Source organism: Mus musculus, chromosome 10 (assembly GCF_000001635.26).
Source record: "Mus musculus strain C57BL/6J chromosome 10, GRCm38.p6 C57BL/6J".
In the NCBI taxonomy this organism is placed as follows: domain Eukaryota; kingdom Metazoa; phylum Chordata; class Mammalia; order Rodentia; family Muridae; genus Mus; species Mus musculus.
Window position 1 is genome coordinate 7,725,476 of NC_000076.6, and position 17,359 is coordinate 7,742,834.

Here is a 17,359-nt window from a genome sequence, read left to right on the forward strand (position 1 = left end):
AGACTTTAAACCCTGTAAAACATTATTTCATATATGCAGTGGCTTGCCTGCATGCATGTATGTGTACCAGTTTGTGCCCTGTGTTTTGTGATATAGGAAGAGGGTGATGGATCACCTGGAATTGGAAATAAAATCTCACCCCTTAGCATGTCTTGAGAGTATTCGCGTTACCCTGACACATGGGTCCCAGGCTTCATAATCCTAAGTACCGGGCTCTAAAGCAAGATTTGTCATAAACGAATTGCTTGAGCACTGACACTCACCTGTAAGAGAGCCCCTGACCTCCTAACCTCAGAGCAGCTTAGTGTAAATCTCCTGCTAAGGCAGAGTGAAGAAGCCCTGGGAAGAGATAATGGTCCACAGAGTAAGTACTGAAGTAGGCGGGGTATTGCCAAGTCCTTCGCCCCGCCTACTTTCCTTCCCCACGCCTACTCCCATTTCCTAGCCGCGGCGCACAGTGCGCAGAAGCACCCCGAGCTCGGCCACGCCCCTCCGCAGGTTCCGCCTGCGCGCGCACGCCCGTAGAGCACGCACTTCCGGGGCGTGTCCCCGCCGGTGCGGGAACTATCCTTTTAAGAGGGGCTTTCCCGGTTTCATTTCAACTTGGTCCCGACCCGGAGCTGCGGCGGGTAGCCTGGGCTGCGCTAGGTGAGTGCTCGGGCCTCCAGGCTCCCTGTTCCGCCCCCGCGACACCCGACCAGGGAACGCGTTCGAAGCTTTCACGCCCCCATCCCGAAACTTCCGCCTTGTAAAATCCCCAGAGCCTGGAGGTTGGGGTTCAGCTTCTTTTCGTACAGTTTGTTAGGTTGGAGTTGTACTGCTTTCTGGTGGCTTACTTCTTTCTGTTGTTTCTCCTTTGTGTTGGCCTTTGTTTTTAGTTTTAGATTTATTGCTATTGTTGAGTATGGTGTAGATGTGGGCGCGTGAGTGGAGGTCAGAGGACAACTCTCTGGGGTCGCTTCCCTCCATCCGCCTTTACGAGGGTCCCAGAGTTGAACTCGGGTAGCCCGGCATGCTGGGCAAATGCCTCTACCTGCTGAGCCCCCTCACCGGCGTTTGTTGTTTTGTTTTTGTTGCTTTTAAAGGTGATAATATTGACGTTCTTTCTCTCTCTCCCTGGCTGTTCTGGATCTCGCTCTGTAGACCCGACTAGCCTTCCTTTACCTCCTGGCGCTGGGATTAAAGGTGTGTGCAACCACGCCACTCTTGGGGTTAGTTTCTTAATCTGAGAGCCTAGTGTTCTCATGAAAGCTTTTGGCTTTTTTGATTTGGCGCTGTGGAGAAAATTTATCCCAGGAAGCATTTGTTTCATTCAGTATGTGGGTTCAGTGGCATACAAACGAAAACTTGTCTTTCTTTCTTTCCTTTCCTTTCTTCTTTCTCTTTTTTCTCTTCTCTTTTCTTCTCCCTCTCTTCTCCCTCTCTTCTCCCTCTCCTCTCCCTCTCCTCTCTCCCTCCCCCTCCCCTCCCCCTCCTCTCCTCTTTCTTTTCTTTCCTTTCCTCTCTTTCTCTTTCTCTTTCTTCTCTTTCTCTTTCTCTCTCTCTCTCTCTCTCTCTCTCTCTCTCTCTCTCTCTCTCTCTCTTTCTCTTTCTCTTTCTCTTTCTCTTTCTCTTTCTCTTTCTCTTCTTCTCTCTCCTCTCCCTCTCCTCTTTCTTCAGTGTCTCTTGTAGCCAGAGCTGGTCCTTAACTCCGGATCCTTTTGCCTCTGCCTTGTACTGCGTGTAGGCTAGGCTTGTAACTGTTGCCAGCCCTTATTTGTTTATTTATTTATAGACAGTGTCCTTTGTAGCCTAAACTGGCCTGAACTTCTGAAACTCTTGCTTCTGCCTGGTACTGGGATTACAGGCGGCTACACTTCCCCCAGTTCAAGCTTTTATTTAGTAATCATTAGTACTTTTTATGTAATTAGCTCCCAAGAGAACAGTGATGCCTGCCTGCCTTTCTTTTCTCTTTTCTTTTCTTTTCTTTTCTTTTCTTTTCTTTTCTTTTCTTTTCTTTCTTTCTTTCTTTCTTTTTTTGTTTGTTGGTTTGTTTTTTTGTTTTTCGAGACAGGGTTTCTCTGTGTAGCCCTGGCTGTCCTGGAGACCAGGACTGGCCTCGAACTCAGAAATCTGCCTGCCTCTGACTCCCAAATGCTGGGATTACAGGCATGTGCCACCACTGCCCGGCTGATGCTCGTTTTCCTTGACGGTACAAGTGTACAAGGCAGTATAGAGCAGAGGCAAGAGGATCCGATGCTGGAGTGACTGGGAAGTAAAACAAAAATAACCCTACCATATTCTTTCCACAAAACCTAAAAAGGAATTTCAAAGTCTAATTTCTTTTTGTCTTTATCATAATTCCATAATTGCTACACAGTCACTACTATTTTCTTTTAAATATTTTTTTACTCTTTGAAAATTTCATGTATTTACACCATGTATGTTGATTGTATCCCTTCAACACTACCTCCAACACCACCCCAAGTGTTTCCATCTCCCCAACTTCAGATCCTATGTTGTTTTATTAATAAATTCCCATTGTTATTAATAAGCCTTTGAGACCAGTTAGTGTTGTCTGTGTGTACATGGGTGGCCAGCCGGCCAGCGTCTGTGGCTCATAGGACTGTGACTGTTCTTGTCAGCCATTGACTGCCAATAACTAATTCCTCATATTCTAGAGGTAAATTTCCTGAAATTACTTGTGTGTCTCTAGTACATTTGAGGGTGCTTTGCCAGCCTGCGTTCAACTCCTGAAACCAGGAGGGTCTACTCCACACGGTTACTTGTCCTCTGACCTGCACATGCACTGTGCCACACACTTTTTTTTTTTTTTTTTTCAAGACAGGGTTTCTCTTTATAGCCCTGGCTGTCCTGGAACTCACTTTGTAGACCAGGCTGGCCTCGAACTCAGAAATCCGCCTGCCTCTGCCTCCCAAGTGCTGGGATTAAAGGAGTGCGCCATCATGCCTGGTTTGCCACACACTTTTTGTTTTTTCTTAGAAAGAAAGTCTATTGCTAGTATTTCCTCCTTGTGTATATATTTGAAACAGACTGTCATATAGTCCAGGCTGGCTCTGCAGCCGGTGATGACCTCTGCCTTCACTACCTCAGCTGCTCATCTCCTTTTGTCTTTTTATCTTCAAAGCAATTCTTTTAAAATGTGGTGCTCAACCGGGCGTAGTGGTGCGAGCCTTTAATCCCAGCACTTGGGAGGCAGAGGTAGGCGGATTTCGGAGTCCGAGGCAAGCCTGGACTACAAAGTTGAGTTCCAGGACAGCCAGAGCTATACAGAGAAACCCTGTCTCAAAAAACAAAAACAAAACAAAAAGAAAAACAAACAAAACCATGGTGCTCTGTAAATGGTTCTTGAATGATTAACCTGTGCATGGTTAGAGTAAAAATAGCAGTTCTCAGTGGAGTCCAGCCTTACATACCTTTAGAAATTAGACAGCTATGATGTCCTGTTCAGATGTGGACAGGCTATGTCGACCTATGTATATGTGGACCAGGACCAGGGAGGGCCTCATGTGAGGCTGGTGGTTAGATCTTAGTGCTCAGTACTTGGATTTGCTGCCTCTTCTGGAGCTCTTTAGTTACTGGTTTTTCCAGTTGTACATGGGCGTGTGGGTGTGGGTGTGTGGGTGTGTGGGTGGGGGTATTTCATCTCTTTGTAGAGGAACTTGTGCAGATATTAAGATTGCTTGATACAGCTGTGACTTTTTTGCATGTAATTAAATTTCTGCTTAAATTAAAAAATTTCCTGCTGTGGCTTGTTGGCCACAATTATACTTGTCTTGTAAACAGAGTGTTGGGTAGTGTAAAGGAAGGCTTGAGTAAGATGAAGCAGCAGATTGTCTTTCTAAGAGCTAAGATTCTCAATCTTGAGGCAACTGGGTTTTTTGGGGGGGGTGTTTACATTAACCTTGAGCCAGTGGGTACCGTTTATAACTAATAGTAGTTAAAATCTTGTCTATTAGCTTTTCCCCCTTTATAGACCCTTCCTCAAATTCTGCCAGGTACTATGCTAGGTAAACCCAGTTTCTGTTCTTCTGCAGTGGAATTTGAGCAATGATAATGGAAACTGAAGAATGTCAAAAATACAGATGTTAATATTCTGGCTTAGATAATGTTGGAGTAATAGAAAAATGATGATTTTTAATCTAACTTTTAGTGAAATAAGAGTGCTTTGTCAGTATATCCATAAACACTTTGGGTTTCGTTTTGTTCTGATTTGGTTTTTTTGTTTTTGTTTTGTTTTTGTTTTTTGAGACAGGGTTTCTCTGTGTAGCCCTGGCTGTCCTGGAACTCACTCTGTAGACCAGGCTGGCCTTGAACTCAGAAATCTGCCTGCCTCTGCCTCCCTAGTGCTGGGACTAAAGACATGCGCCACCACACCCGGCTTGATTTGTTTTTTTGATAGCCAAGGACTGTGCATGCCATCTGTTAATGTAGCCTTGGACTGATGTTGCATTATTTGTTCGTTAGGAAAATATCAAGCTAGGCATGAAAGCTCACATCTGTAATCCTGCCATCTGGGAGGCTAAGCAAGAGAGCCACTGTGGTTCTAGGCCAACCAGAGCTAATGAAGTCCTTCCACTTCCCTCGCTGAAGAAATGAAACAGATTTGGCTCGAAAGGAATTTTATCTGACTAGAAAGAGAAATTCAAAACAGTATACCATTGAAGAAGGCTAGGAATAACTTCTTTGGGCTTTGAGCCCTGACCATGACCATCAAAAAAAAAGTCAGAGAGACCTGCTGCCTGGGCCATACAGATCTACTGTACACTTTCAGAGCTGACCAGACCTGGGCAGGTTCCTCTCTTTCAGTGCTGCTGCCCAGACTAGGCATTGCTATAGGGCAAAGAGAGTTTCAAGGCAGAAGTAATCACACAATAATCAAATGGGTCTGGAGAGATGCCTCAGTCTTCCAGAGGACCCAGGTTTGGTTTCCAGCTCCCATGTAGCTGCTACAAGCATCTGCGATTTCAGTGTTGGAATGTGATGCCACTCGCTGACCTCTGTGGGCACGGCATGCACTAGGTGTTCAGATATTCAGGCAGAACACCCTAGTACATAAAATAAAATCTCAACAAAAGAATAAAACTTGGTAGTCCCAGCTTGGTGGGATGTGAGAGTTTTGGGGATCAGAAGCTAGACCCAGGAAGAGGGTTTGTAGTTAAGGCAGCCCTCGAGGGTATTTTGAGATCTGTGTGCCAACCAGGGTCCTGGGTGCTAAGGATACAGTGATCAACAAATAAAAGCTCTTCTGGAGCTTTTATTGAGGTACAACATGAGTGGTCACAACTTCTGGCACTCATTTCTCCTGGGATTCTTCTTTTTCCTTTTCCTTTTGGACTTCAGATGCTGATGAGGTGACATTTGCTTAAACCTAACCTGTATTGTATGCAGCAGTTATTGCATAGCCTATTGTTAAAATACGGGAGTGTGTGGCTTGGTGGCTGCCTCTGATTGTTTTCCACAAAGCTGTAGTGGCGTTATCCAAGGCTTCAGTCATCTCCAGACATAACCAAAGAAGGATCCAAGCTCATGCATACTGTTAACAGGACTTAGCCCCTCATGCCCATTTGGTGTAAGAAACTTAGTTCATCACTAATTGATGGCCTGGGACTGCCTTCATTTCTTTGTGATGTGAGCCACTTCACAGAGGAACTTGCCACATAATAGCTGGTTTTCCTTTGAGCAGATACAAAAGCGACAGTGAGTAGGATAGAAGTCATAGTTTAATCCCAAGAGGAAAGCCTCTTCCCCTCCCCCAACCTTTTTGCCTGCCTACAAGCACAGATTCAGGTCTCATAGCCCAGGTTGGCCTTAAAGCTCAATACACAGCTGAGGATGGCTTTGAATGCTTAAGTGCTAGGATTACAGGTGTGTATCCTTGCACCTGATTCTTTGATTCAGTTTTTCCTCCTCACCCTCTTTTGACTGGCACATTCGATATACTTAGATATGCATGTATATATTTTAAAGTGAGTGTTTATGTAGCATAAGTAATTTTTACTTTAATAAAATGGTATCCAAATTAGACATTGTTCTATGTCTAAGATTTTTGTTACCCAACCCTTTATTTTTGATGATTTAATTCATGTTGCTGTTTATAAAGTGTTCATTGTTTCTGTGTACTATAGATGTACTTCTGGGGGCTTTTCTGTGCCTATTATCCTGTTTAGTTGCCAAATAAAGACACTGTCCTTAAATTTATTAAAAGGCTTCAAGCCACATGGCCCCATCTGAGTCTTGCCCTGGCTCACTGTGCTCTGTATGAGTCCTCATGGCAACTCCCCTGGCAATCTGCTCATGGGGAATCCTTCTCTCTCCTCTGCCTCTGCCTCCCTCTCATGGGACCCCCTGACTAGGATCAGAAGTCCTGCCTCCCCTCTCCTCCTGGCAGCTGTTAGCTGAACAGCACTTTATTAACCAGTTAGAGGTGATGGAAAACAGTTTCTACACATCAATGAGACAAATGCTTCAGTAATCACAACAGTGGCCTGCAACCAGATCTCTGGGCACAGAAGTCAACATCTGAATACACAGTGCAAAAAACCATCCCCAACAATGTGCTATATATTTAGCTATGTTCTTTACTACATTTTCTTAACAGATTTTCTCCAACTTTTTTGTGGTGTTTTATAATCAAGTATATGAATTGTACATAATACAGGTTATCATTTACACATACATATCATTATACATAAACATAATACACTCTGATTTTATTCCCCCTGCTTTCAACTGCTTGATTCTTCACATAATTCTATCATTAACATCTAGAATCAAGTCCCTTTATGAGTCATTGGGGGGCTTCCTCTGGAGTCTTTACAAAGGAGTGAGATAACTGGCTATAACATTTCTGCATTCGGCCATTGATACACACACACACACACACACACACACACACGATATCCCTGAGTATTGCCAGATTGTTCTTTATTCCCACAAATTGTGAGGGTTTGTGTCTCCCCAAATCAGTTTGGTATATTTTTAAAGATTGCTTTATTTTTTATGTGATAGGTGTGTACCTGCATGAGTTTATGTACACCACTTGCAGGCAAAGTGTCCATGGAGGCAAGAGGCTGGTAGACTCCCTGAGCTGGAGTAACAGGCAGTTGTGGGATGTCTGCTATGGGAAGTGAGGTCCTAACCCAGGTCCTCTACAAGAGCAGCAAGTGCTCTTAACCACTGGGCCATCTCTCTAGCCTCAAATTTACTATATTTTTAAGTTTCATAAATGTAAAAGAATCTCTTACTAATGTCCATACTTGTTAAACATTTGAATTTTCCGTTTTGTGATTTGATTTTTATGTTCTTTACACTCTTTTATGTAAAGTGCTTTGTCCTTTAGTGTAAGGAGTTGCAGTGATAGATTTTTCTGATCTTTAGTTATCCTTATATTCCTGGGATAAACCCTTCTAGATCCTGGTGTCTGGGTATCTGTCTGTCTGTCTGTCTGTCTATGTGTGGTGTATGTGTCTGTGTGTTGGTGCATTGTAGGTTGTCTAATGTTTAAGATATCTATTTGGAAGGAATTGATATTGTTGTTACTCAGATTCAGAACTGGAACCATGAGAAAAATTGATCGGAAGACGGGGTATAGTTCAGTAGTAGAGGAACTGATCGGAAGACCAGGTATAGTTCAGTAGTAGAGGAACTGATCGGAAGACCAGGTACAGTTCAGTAGTAGAGGAACTGACCGGAAGACCAGGTACAGTTCAGTAGTAGAGGAACTGATCGGAAGACCAGGTATAGTTCAGTAGTAGAGGAACTGATCGGAAGACCAGGTATAGTTCAGTAGTAGAGGAACTGACCGGAAGACGGGGTATAGTTCAGTAGTAGAGGAACTGACCAGAAGACCAGGTACAGTTCAGTAGTAGAGGAACTGACCGGAAGACCAGGTACAGTTCAGTAGTAGAGGAACTGACCGGAAGACGGGGTACAGTTCAGTAGTAGAGGAACTGATCGGAAGACGGGGTATAGTTCAGTAGTAGAGGAACTGACCGGAAGACCAGGTATAGTTCAGTAGTAGAGGAACTGATCGGAAGACGGGGTATAGTTCAGTAGTAGAGGAACTGACCGGAAGACCAGGTATAGTTCAGTAGTAGAGGAACTGATCGGAAGACGGGGTATAGTTCAGTAGTAGAGGAACTGATCGGAAGACGGGGTATAGTTCAGTAGTAGAGGAACTGATCGGAAGACCAGGTACAGTTCAGTAGTAGAGGAACTGATCGGAAGACGGGGTATAGTTCAGTAGTAGAGGAACTGATCGGAAGACGGGGTATAGTTCAGTAGTAGAGGAACTGATCGGAAGACGGGGTATAGTTCAGTAGTAGAGGAACTGACCGGAAGACGGGGTATAGTTCAGTAGTAGAGGAAATGTAGAGCATGTGCAAGTTCCACCAGCAGCAGCCAAAAGAGAAAGGAGGAGAATGGTCAGTTTTCCCTTGTTTTATCTATCAACTTTGATGTAACTGGAATTCTTGCTGTTTAGAAGGTAGGTAAAAATGTACCCTTAGAAGCTGAGGAGATGGCTCTGTTGCTAAATGCTTGCCAGCAAGCATAGAAATCTGGGTTGGATCTCAGAAGCCACTGGGTACGAGTGCTGGGGAGACAGACAGGATCCCTGAGGCCTGCAGGCCAGCCAAACCAGCCATTCAGTAAGCTCTAGGTTCAGTAAGAAACCCTGTCTCAAAAAAATAAGGTGGAGAACACTTAGGAAGATACTAGTCTATGTGTCCATCCCCACCCCCTTACTCTGACCCCTCCCCCACACACCCCAATCCTCCTCCCACCCCCACTCCCCCTTCCCACACATGTAAAAAACTCCTAACGTTTTGATTTTTGATGTTTGTTTTGTGTATTTCAAGGCAGGGTTTCTCTGTGCACTCAGCCATTCTAGAAATTGCTTTGCAAACCTTGCTGGCCTTCAACTCACAGGTATCCATCTGTCTCTGCTTCCAGAGTGCTAGGATTAAAAGCATGCTGTGCTACTAGGCCCAGTTCATCCTAAAGTTGTTTTTTTTTTTTAAAAGATGTATGTATGTATGTATGTATGTATGTATGTATGTATTTATTTTATGTATATGAATGCATGTCACTTTCTTCAGACACACCAGAAGAGGGCATTGGATCTGTTACAGATGGTTGTGAGCCACCATATAGTTGCTGGGAATTGAACTCAGGACCTCTGGAAGAGCAGCCAGTGCTCTTAACTGCTGAGCCATCTCTCTAGCCCTTATCCTAAAGTTTCTGACGAAGGACTTTTTATTACAGTTATTACAGTGTCTCTTCCCTTTTTTGGACAGGATTATATTATGTAGCACCAGGCTATGTAGACTAGGCTAGCTATAGACTCAAAGATCCACCTGCCTCAGTTTTCATAGTGCCTCTGTTGCCATAGTGCCGGCATTTGCACTGCCAGACCTGGCTAAAATTTTATTTTTTAAACAGTGAAAGAAAGAAAATTTCTACTTCGTTTTGTCTTAAATTGTGTTATATTTTCATTTGTACTTAATTTCTTTTCTGTACACATCATTTTGTTTTTTCATGATCAGAATCCTAGCAAAGAGTTGTTTTCAGTTTTTCAAAGATTCAGGTTTTAGTTCTAGAATTCTTTTCCAGTTTTGGGGTACTTTCCTTTTTTTGTTTTTATTAAGTTTGATGATTTTCTTATTTTTATATTCTCGGTGATTTTTAGCCTGCCATTAGTGTCTATTTCCAGTTTCCTGCGTTGGTAGTTGCTAGTCATATTTTTTCTATTACAGTAGTGGATGGAGAGAATTTCTTCCCTGGGTGGTAATCCCACCCCATCACTTTGGTACTGTGTGCTTGCCCCAGTGTGGGTAGCATCTTGGGCTAGGAGCCACCCTTCTCTAAGAATAGGTTTTCTTAGTTATGATCCTTCTAGTCTGAGATGAAGAAAAAGGTGACAGAGAGTGCCTGCAGAGTTGCTGCACTCCCTGCTCTTGCTGGCTCTACACACTGAAGTTCCTGCTGTCTGTGTCTGGCCCCAGCAGCACTGCTGCTTTTCTGCCCTGTGTTGAGCAGAGGGCTGGGGAAACAATTTGCCAGGAGAGTGAAAATTAGAAAACTCTTAGTCTGTTTCCATAGAGGCTACTGTTCCTCCCCTACGTTGGGACCTAGCCCTGTCATTTCCCTAGTTTTCAGAATGTTTTGTGGTGCTAGGGTCTTTCTTACATGCCTGTGCCTCCTTAGGGTTGGCTCAGTAAGGTACTAGCATCTATTTGGGCTTCTTGTCTTTTCCTTGTGCTTAGAAATTGAGTCTGATAATTAGATGAAATGTTGTGAGCTTGATGATGCCAGTACAGCACCTAATACCCAGCTCATGACATGTTTTAATCAAACCTAGCTCAGAAAAGGATTAGTAGCTATAACTGGCTGAATAAAGGGTGAGAACTCTGAGGGACCGCACAGGACGTGAGTCTGAAGTTGGAGTGAGCCTGATATCTTTTCTTTCAGCTGAGGTTGTAACACCATCTCTCAGTAAGGTTTCTTCTGCGGAATGCAGTACTAGCCCCATGTGCACTAGTAAATAGTGTTCATCCTAGCTCTTCCCCCACCCCCAGCTAACATTTCCTATTGCTTCCTATAATTTGGCTACTGGGCAGAAAATCCTAGTAGCTAGTCTCATTAATTCCTGAGATGCCTGCCTACTACCATCATCCTTGCCCCTGCCCACCGGAGCAAGCATTCTACTTAAAATTATGTTGGAGGACATTTATTTGACATGTTCTTTCAAAGAAGTCCTTGTCCAAAAAGTAAAGAAAATAAGAAAGATCGTTTCTTGTCTAGTGAAGTATGGTGGCTCATGCTAGCATTCCCACCATTTGAGAGACTGAGGCAGGAGGATTGCCAGTTAGAGACCAGCCTGGGTTACATAATAAGTATGAAGCCAGTCTGTCTCAAAAAAACAAGCTGGGGAAAAAAAAAATCATCATTTAACTTGCTCTTGACTATGGGTGACATGACAGGGCAAGAAGCACAGTTAGTGTGGATAAATTAAGCTGGGATAGGGTTCCTACATAGAAGAAAATATTTATGTGAATGTGTGTGCCTGGGTGTGTGCACGTACTGACACTGGAGGTCAGAAGTGGGTTTTGGATCTCTGGACACTGTAGTTACAGACAGTTGTGAGTGTGCAAGAGTCCTTGAGTAAGTGCTCTAGTCCCTAAGCCATGTTCCAGTCCTGTGATGATCCAGTACTGCCCAGCAGCTCCCATTTCAATATTCTACTGATAGACAAAGGAGTAAGAACTCATTTCATTTCACTCCTACTTCTCTGTCCTCTCAGTTTTCCCGTGACCTTGGTTACCCTAGTACTTCCCAAGCTTAAAGTACTGGTCCTTGTAGCGCAGGGAGCGCCCACGCAGCCTGCAGTTCTTTGCCCCCAGTGTTGTAGACTTGCTTTTCTAGTCTCAGAGCACCGTCCTCATCCCAATCATTTCCTCAGAACACGCACATCCTCCTGACTGACTTCTGCTGTTAGCTGTACTTAGCAGAATAGCACTCATTGTCCCCATGAGCAAAGCTGGCATTTACCAAGTGCCTACTTTTAATGCTTTACTTATGTCCATCTCTGCATATCCATATCCTAGTAAATGCAGATGCCTTAGTTCTCATGTGCAGAAACACTCACTGAAGATGTACTTCTCTGTGGAATAGTATGACCTGGCTTCCATCTCAGGGTCCTCCTTCCTTGTACCCCAGATGCTGGACTTAGAAGCCTGAGCTCTCATGCCTGGCACCAACTTACTTACTTATTTACTTTGTACTAGGGATTGAGTGTAGGACTTCATGCATGCTAGCCAAGTGCTCCTCTATTGAGCTCTGTCCCTGGCACTAGCTTCCTTTTTATGTTTGCTCAGGGACATGGTCTGGCTGAGCTGCTCAGGCTCACTTTGAAATTGGTGTGTTTCCCAGGCTGGCCTTAAACTTGTGATTCTACCATTTCAGTTTCCAAGTAACAAGGATAACAGACATTCACCTCAGCATCTGCCTAGTCACTTTTTATTGGTTGTGTAACCTTGGAAATAGTTACTATCTCAGACAATTTAACAATTGAGACTTGGAAGAAATATTAAGGACTTAACCACGACGGCAGAATTAGAATTGTAACCAAGGTTTTTCTAACTTCAGAACTCATTTGCAAATTTGTACTTCTCAAAACTATGCCCAGGAGTGAGCATTAGTTCTGCAGATGTTTACAAAACATGTGTGTCCTGCACTGAGATACAATTCTACAGGTTTTACATGTATATCCTACGCTCAGAGAACTTCAGTCTAGTAGAGACAAATGTAGAGTAACTTTAGACAAATGTCTTGATGAAAATTCCAGTCAAATGCTAGAGGACCTACCTAGGCAAACATTTGTTCTGAACAATGAACTAAGAAGCTAGCCTTGAAGTGGGAACTAAAACCAAGCATGTTTGTGTATTTGTATGGGTGTTATTTTTGATGGGACTATAATTTGAAGCCAAGGTTTTATCTTATGTGTGCTTTATGTCTAAACTCTATCTCCAGCTCAAGCTGTTTTGTTTGTCATGTGTTATGTGTCTGTTTGCAGCTGAGCATTGAACCAAAGGCCTTGGTGCATGCTAGGAAAGCTAGCTAGCAATGACCTGAGCTTTATCTCCCAGTCCCACGCGGTTTCTTTAAGGATGGAAAGTGTAGGAGTGAGTGTAGATGGTGTTAGGTGTGGTATTGTAAACCTAATTTGTAAAAGTTATTTGTCGAGACTGGTGATATGGCTCAGTGGTTAATTGCTCTGGCAGTGTTTCCAGGGGGCCTGGAACAACACTCAGTACACACATTGTGCCTCTCAACCATCTTTAACTCCAGTCTCAGAGGATCAAACACCTTCTTCTGGCCTCTGCACACACTGCATGCACACGGTATATAGACAGACATAAAGATAAAATACTCATCCATATAAATGAGTTATTTAAATACTATTTAATAAATGAATGATTAACACTGTTGTAGTTTTGTCAGTTTGGGGGCAGGTGTGTACTGTGGCGTGTTTACATAGAGGTCAGGACAACTTTGTGAGTTTAGTTAACCTTTACTTGGCTTCACTGGATTAAAGTTGGGTCATCTACTAAATGGTCTCACTGGTCCATTGTAAACTTCCTTAGTAAAGGAGCCCTGGAAAGTATATATACGAAAAAAAAGCTTTATAATTATGTTTAAGAGATATATAACACCAAAATGTTTCTTGTCTCTTCCTTTCTTAGCTTACATATGACCATGAGTCTTCAAATGATTGTTGAGAATGTAAAATTGGCTCGTGAATATGCACTGCTGGGAAACTATGACTCTGCAATGGTCTACTATCAGGGAGTTCTTGACCAAATGAACAAGTACCTGTACTCAGTCAAAGATACACACCTCCGTCAGAAATGGCAACAGGTAAGAGTCATGGCTGCTGGGTTTAATACTCAGAAATTTACATTGACAGTCAATGCTGTACAGTAGTTTGTTTGGTTGGTTTTGTGTTTTTGAGACAGGGTTCCTTTGTGTGGCTTTGGCTGTGCTAGAAGTAGCTCTGTAGTCCAGGCTGGCTTCAGACTCATAGAGCTTCACCTGTTTCTGCCTCCTGAGTGCTGGGAGTAAAGGCTTGCACCACCACTACTAGGCCTCAGAGAATATAGTTTGGTTACATGGATTTTTATACAACCTTATTTGAAACTTCACATTCGTGTATTACTGAGGATTCTCTAGAGGAACAGTACTGATAGAATGAATGAATATGTATGTATATTTATTCATATATATGAGAGATTTATTAGAGCTGCTTAGAGGCTGTAGTTCAGCTAGTCCAGCAATGGTTGTCTCTCAGTGGGAAGTAAAAAGACAGACAGACAGAACCTGGTAGTTTGTTCTCTCCACAAGGCTAAGTTGTCTTAGCTGATCTAAGGTTGGAGTTCCAAAGAAGTATGCTATAATGCAGGAAAGCGAGGAGGAGGTCAAAGAGGCCAAGAGCAAAGCTTTTCTTTCTTGTCCTTTTTATAGGCCACCATGTGTGGGCTTATTCCAGATTTACTGTGGGTTTTCCCACTTTTAATGATCCAATTAACTAAAAGTCCCTCACATGGATGCCCAGTGACTCGGGATTTTAGTTAATTCCATATATAGTCAAGCTGACCACCAAGAATAGCCATCACATGAGCAGCAGCCCTTTTACAAAGCATCAGCAGTGTTAAGCTCTGCTTCATTTTTCTAATTATTGTGCTTTAATAATAGCTTTAAAGTGGTACCCTTTTTCTTTTCTTACATTCTTTCTTTGAGACATTTGGTAGCCTTGGCTGTTCTGGAATTTGCTGTGTGGCTGTGATGGCCTCATACTCAGTCGTCAGTCTCTGCCTGCCCAGTCCTAGGGTTAATGGATGCTCTGCCATACTCAGGCCCTCAGGGGCAACGTCTTTTTATAAAGATATTGGTGAAATTGCAAATGATAGCAAATTCTTCAAGAGCCTTATTTCCTATAAAACTTTACAAAGCTGATCATATTTGAATCCCATTTAAGGAATTTTAGACACTGAGGAACAGAAGTTTTGTCCAGAGCAGCATTTACCAGGGTTCAGGTGTCATAACAGGAAAGAATGTTACAGAAATTAATGGTTCTTTTGAGCTGAACTTGTATGTGACATATTATTTACTGCCTGGCTACTGTTTAAATCCAATACCACATGTTTGGAGAGCAGTGTCTTGTTTTTGAAATGAACTTTTCCTTAAATCTGACTCTCCATATCTATGTTATTAAGAAGGGGGGACCATACCTTAAAAATATGTAAATCACTTTAAATGTATAGTTCAGTAATGTTAAATACATTCAGATGTTGTACCAGCACCCCATATAACAGAGTTTGAGGTTTTAAAAGTTAACTGAGCCCAATAAGGTGATGCACACCTACAGTCCCAGCACTTTGGCGGCTCAGGCAGGAGGGTGGTGCCCTTGAGAACTCTATTCAATACTCATGGAACCCTTGCTTAAACATCAAAATCAGTTAATTAAATAGTATAAAACTATCAAAAGGCAACTTTTTGTTTTTGTCAAATTTGAAAGTTTCAGCTAGTCTTTCAATTGCTAAACAGTTTTAGTAAGAATTATGTGGGTAGCAATTTAGCCAGGATTTGTTTTTTGTTTTGTTTTTTTTTGTTTTTTTTTTTTATTAGGTATCTTCCTCATTTACATTTCCAATGCTATCCCAAAAGTCCCCCATACCCTCCCCTCCACCCCCCTACCCACCCACTCCCACTTTTTGGCCCTGGCGTTCCCCTGCACTGGGACATATAAAGTTTGCAAGTCCAGTGGGCCTCTCTTTCCAGTGATGGCCGACTAGGCCATCTTTTGATACATATGCAGCTAGAGTCAAGAGCTCCGGGGTACTGGTTAGTTCATAATGTTGCACCTACAGGGTTGCAGATCTCTTTAGCTCCTTGGGTACTTTCTCTAGCTCCTCCATTGGGGGCCCTCCAGGATTTGTTTTAAAGGATTTATTTTTATTTTATGTGTTTGAATGCTTCGCCTGCATGCAAGCCTGTGCACAAGGTGTATACATTGCCCAAGGAGGCCAGAAGAGGACATCAGATCTCTTGAACTGGAGTTATAGAGATTGTGAGCTGCTGTGCGGGTGCTGAGACTCAATTCCTGCACCCTATGGTAGAGCAGCCTGTTAGCCTTGGAGACAGTTCTCCAGCCCCTTAGTCAGCAGTTTTATTCATGCTTTCAGAATTAATTTTGCACTTGAAAACAGGAAAAAAAAAGAATCATTGCAATTTTGTGAAGATGTTTGATGTAGTCTGCTGGCTTTCATTCAGAGTGGAGGCTGAGACATAGAATAGAAAACGGTCCTAAGCTTAATTTTAGCAGTGATTTATTAAAGAAGCTTAGTCTTATTATTCTTCGTTGAAACCAGGTTTGGCAGGAAATAAATGTGGAAGCTAAGCAAGTTAAGGATATCATGAAAACACTCGAGAGCTTCAAACTAGACATCACTTCTTTGCAAGCTGCACAACATGAATTTCCAGCTGCTGAAGGAGAAGTCTGGTCCTTGCCTGTACCTGTTGAGCGAAGGTGAGTGGAGACTGTAAGAAATCAACCAGCCCAGGTAGCTGGCAGTCTCGCCTTGGTCCATATCTCGGAGGAGGACTGAGTTGCTGGGGACAGGGCTTGAGGGAGGTTTGTATGGAAATGCCTTTCATGAATTGTTTAAATGTGTATCAGGGTTAGGTGGACATTAGCCAGAGCGAGGTTTTTGATGCATAGGCTAAAAGTAGCAGACTCAGTGTTGTTTTAGGGACTGAGGTGTTTGGAAACGGAAGTTTTCACTCTTTGTTGCTGTTGGAAATTATGTACACTATGTAGAGCTTAGATTTTTCTCATGTAAATTGGGGGAGTTAGACTGACATGTTTTTGAGCCTGTTTGGTTTTTGTTTGTTTGTTTGTTTGTTTGTTTTGTTTTGATTTTTTGGTTTTTCGAGACAGGGCTTCTCTGTATAGCCCTGGTTGTCCTGGAACTCACTCTGTAGACCAGGCTGGCCTCAAACTCTGAAATCTGCCTGCCTCTGCCTCCAGAGTGCGGAATTAAAGGCGTGTGCCACCATGCCCTGCCCTAAGCCTGCTTGGTTTTATTTGGAATTTTTACCCCCAGCTTTCTACTACCAAGTGATAGCAAATGGATAATTGATCAAGTACCAGGTGGTAATGGCACACACCTTTAATCCTAGCACTTGGGCAGAGGCAGGTGGATTTCTGTGAGTTCCAGGCCAGCCTGGTCTACAGAGCGAGTTCTAGGACAGAGAGAAACCCTGTCTTAAAAGTACAAAAAAGCAAATCAATGGAAGTGCTTTGACTGAAGTGTTGTTTCTACCTAATTGTGCTTTCACCAAACACTTTTTAATAAGTGACAGGTATGTATGTAGGTGTCCATTCCCGGCTTCACAAGACAGATTTCCTATTTGTGTCGTGGTGTAAATATATGAATCTTTTGGATGTCTGAAAAGAACACTCTAACTTGACTCTTTGTTGAGACCCTTGCACTAAGATATGACCCACTTTAAGTATTGTGTCATTATTTCTTGTAGTTTTTTTATTGTACTGCATAAACACTGGTTCTTTATATTGAGCATCTGTAGATTTCTAAGTATTGTTCAGGCTATATAGATCATTTATTTCTCATAACAAAGCTTCCAATAAGCAATATTTTATTTTTTATAGTAAAACAACAAAACTTTACTTACACTAGGTAACATACCTTCTTTGTGTTGAAGTATACTCTGAGGCACTTGAGAATAGGTTATTCTGTTTTATTCTTTGGGGGTTTTGTGTTTTTATTCATCCCAG

At 42.7% G+C, this 17,359-nt stretch overlaps 1 protein-coding gene across 2 annotated transcripts in view; it reads left to right on the plus strand.

Moving 5' to 3' along the window:
- Positions 1 to 514: 514 nt before the first annotated feature.
- The window catches only part of Katna1 (katanin p60 (ATPase-containing) subunit A1), a 37,161-nt gene continuing 20,316 nt past the window's right edge, over positions 515 to 17,359 (plus strand). Inside the window, exons 1-3 of one of the 2 annotated variants that reach the window (XM_030245091.1) lie at positions 515 to 648; positions 13,248 to 13,422; positions 15,933 to 16,090. Coding sequence is in view for 1 of the 2 variants with exons in the window: in NM_011835.2 (NP_035965.2) it covers positions 13,255 to 13,422; positions 15,933 to 16,090 (326 nt within the window). In the remaining variant the exon portion in view is untranslated. The remainder of the gene's footprint in view (positions 649 to 13,247; positions 13,423 to 15,932; positions 16,091 to 17,359) is intronic. The other variant, NM_011835.2, reaches the window with a different exon arrangement.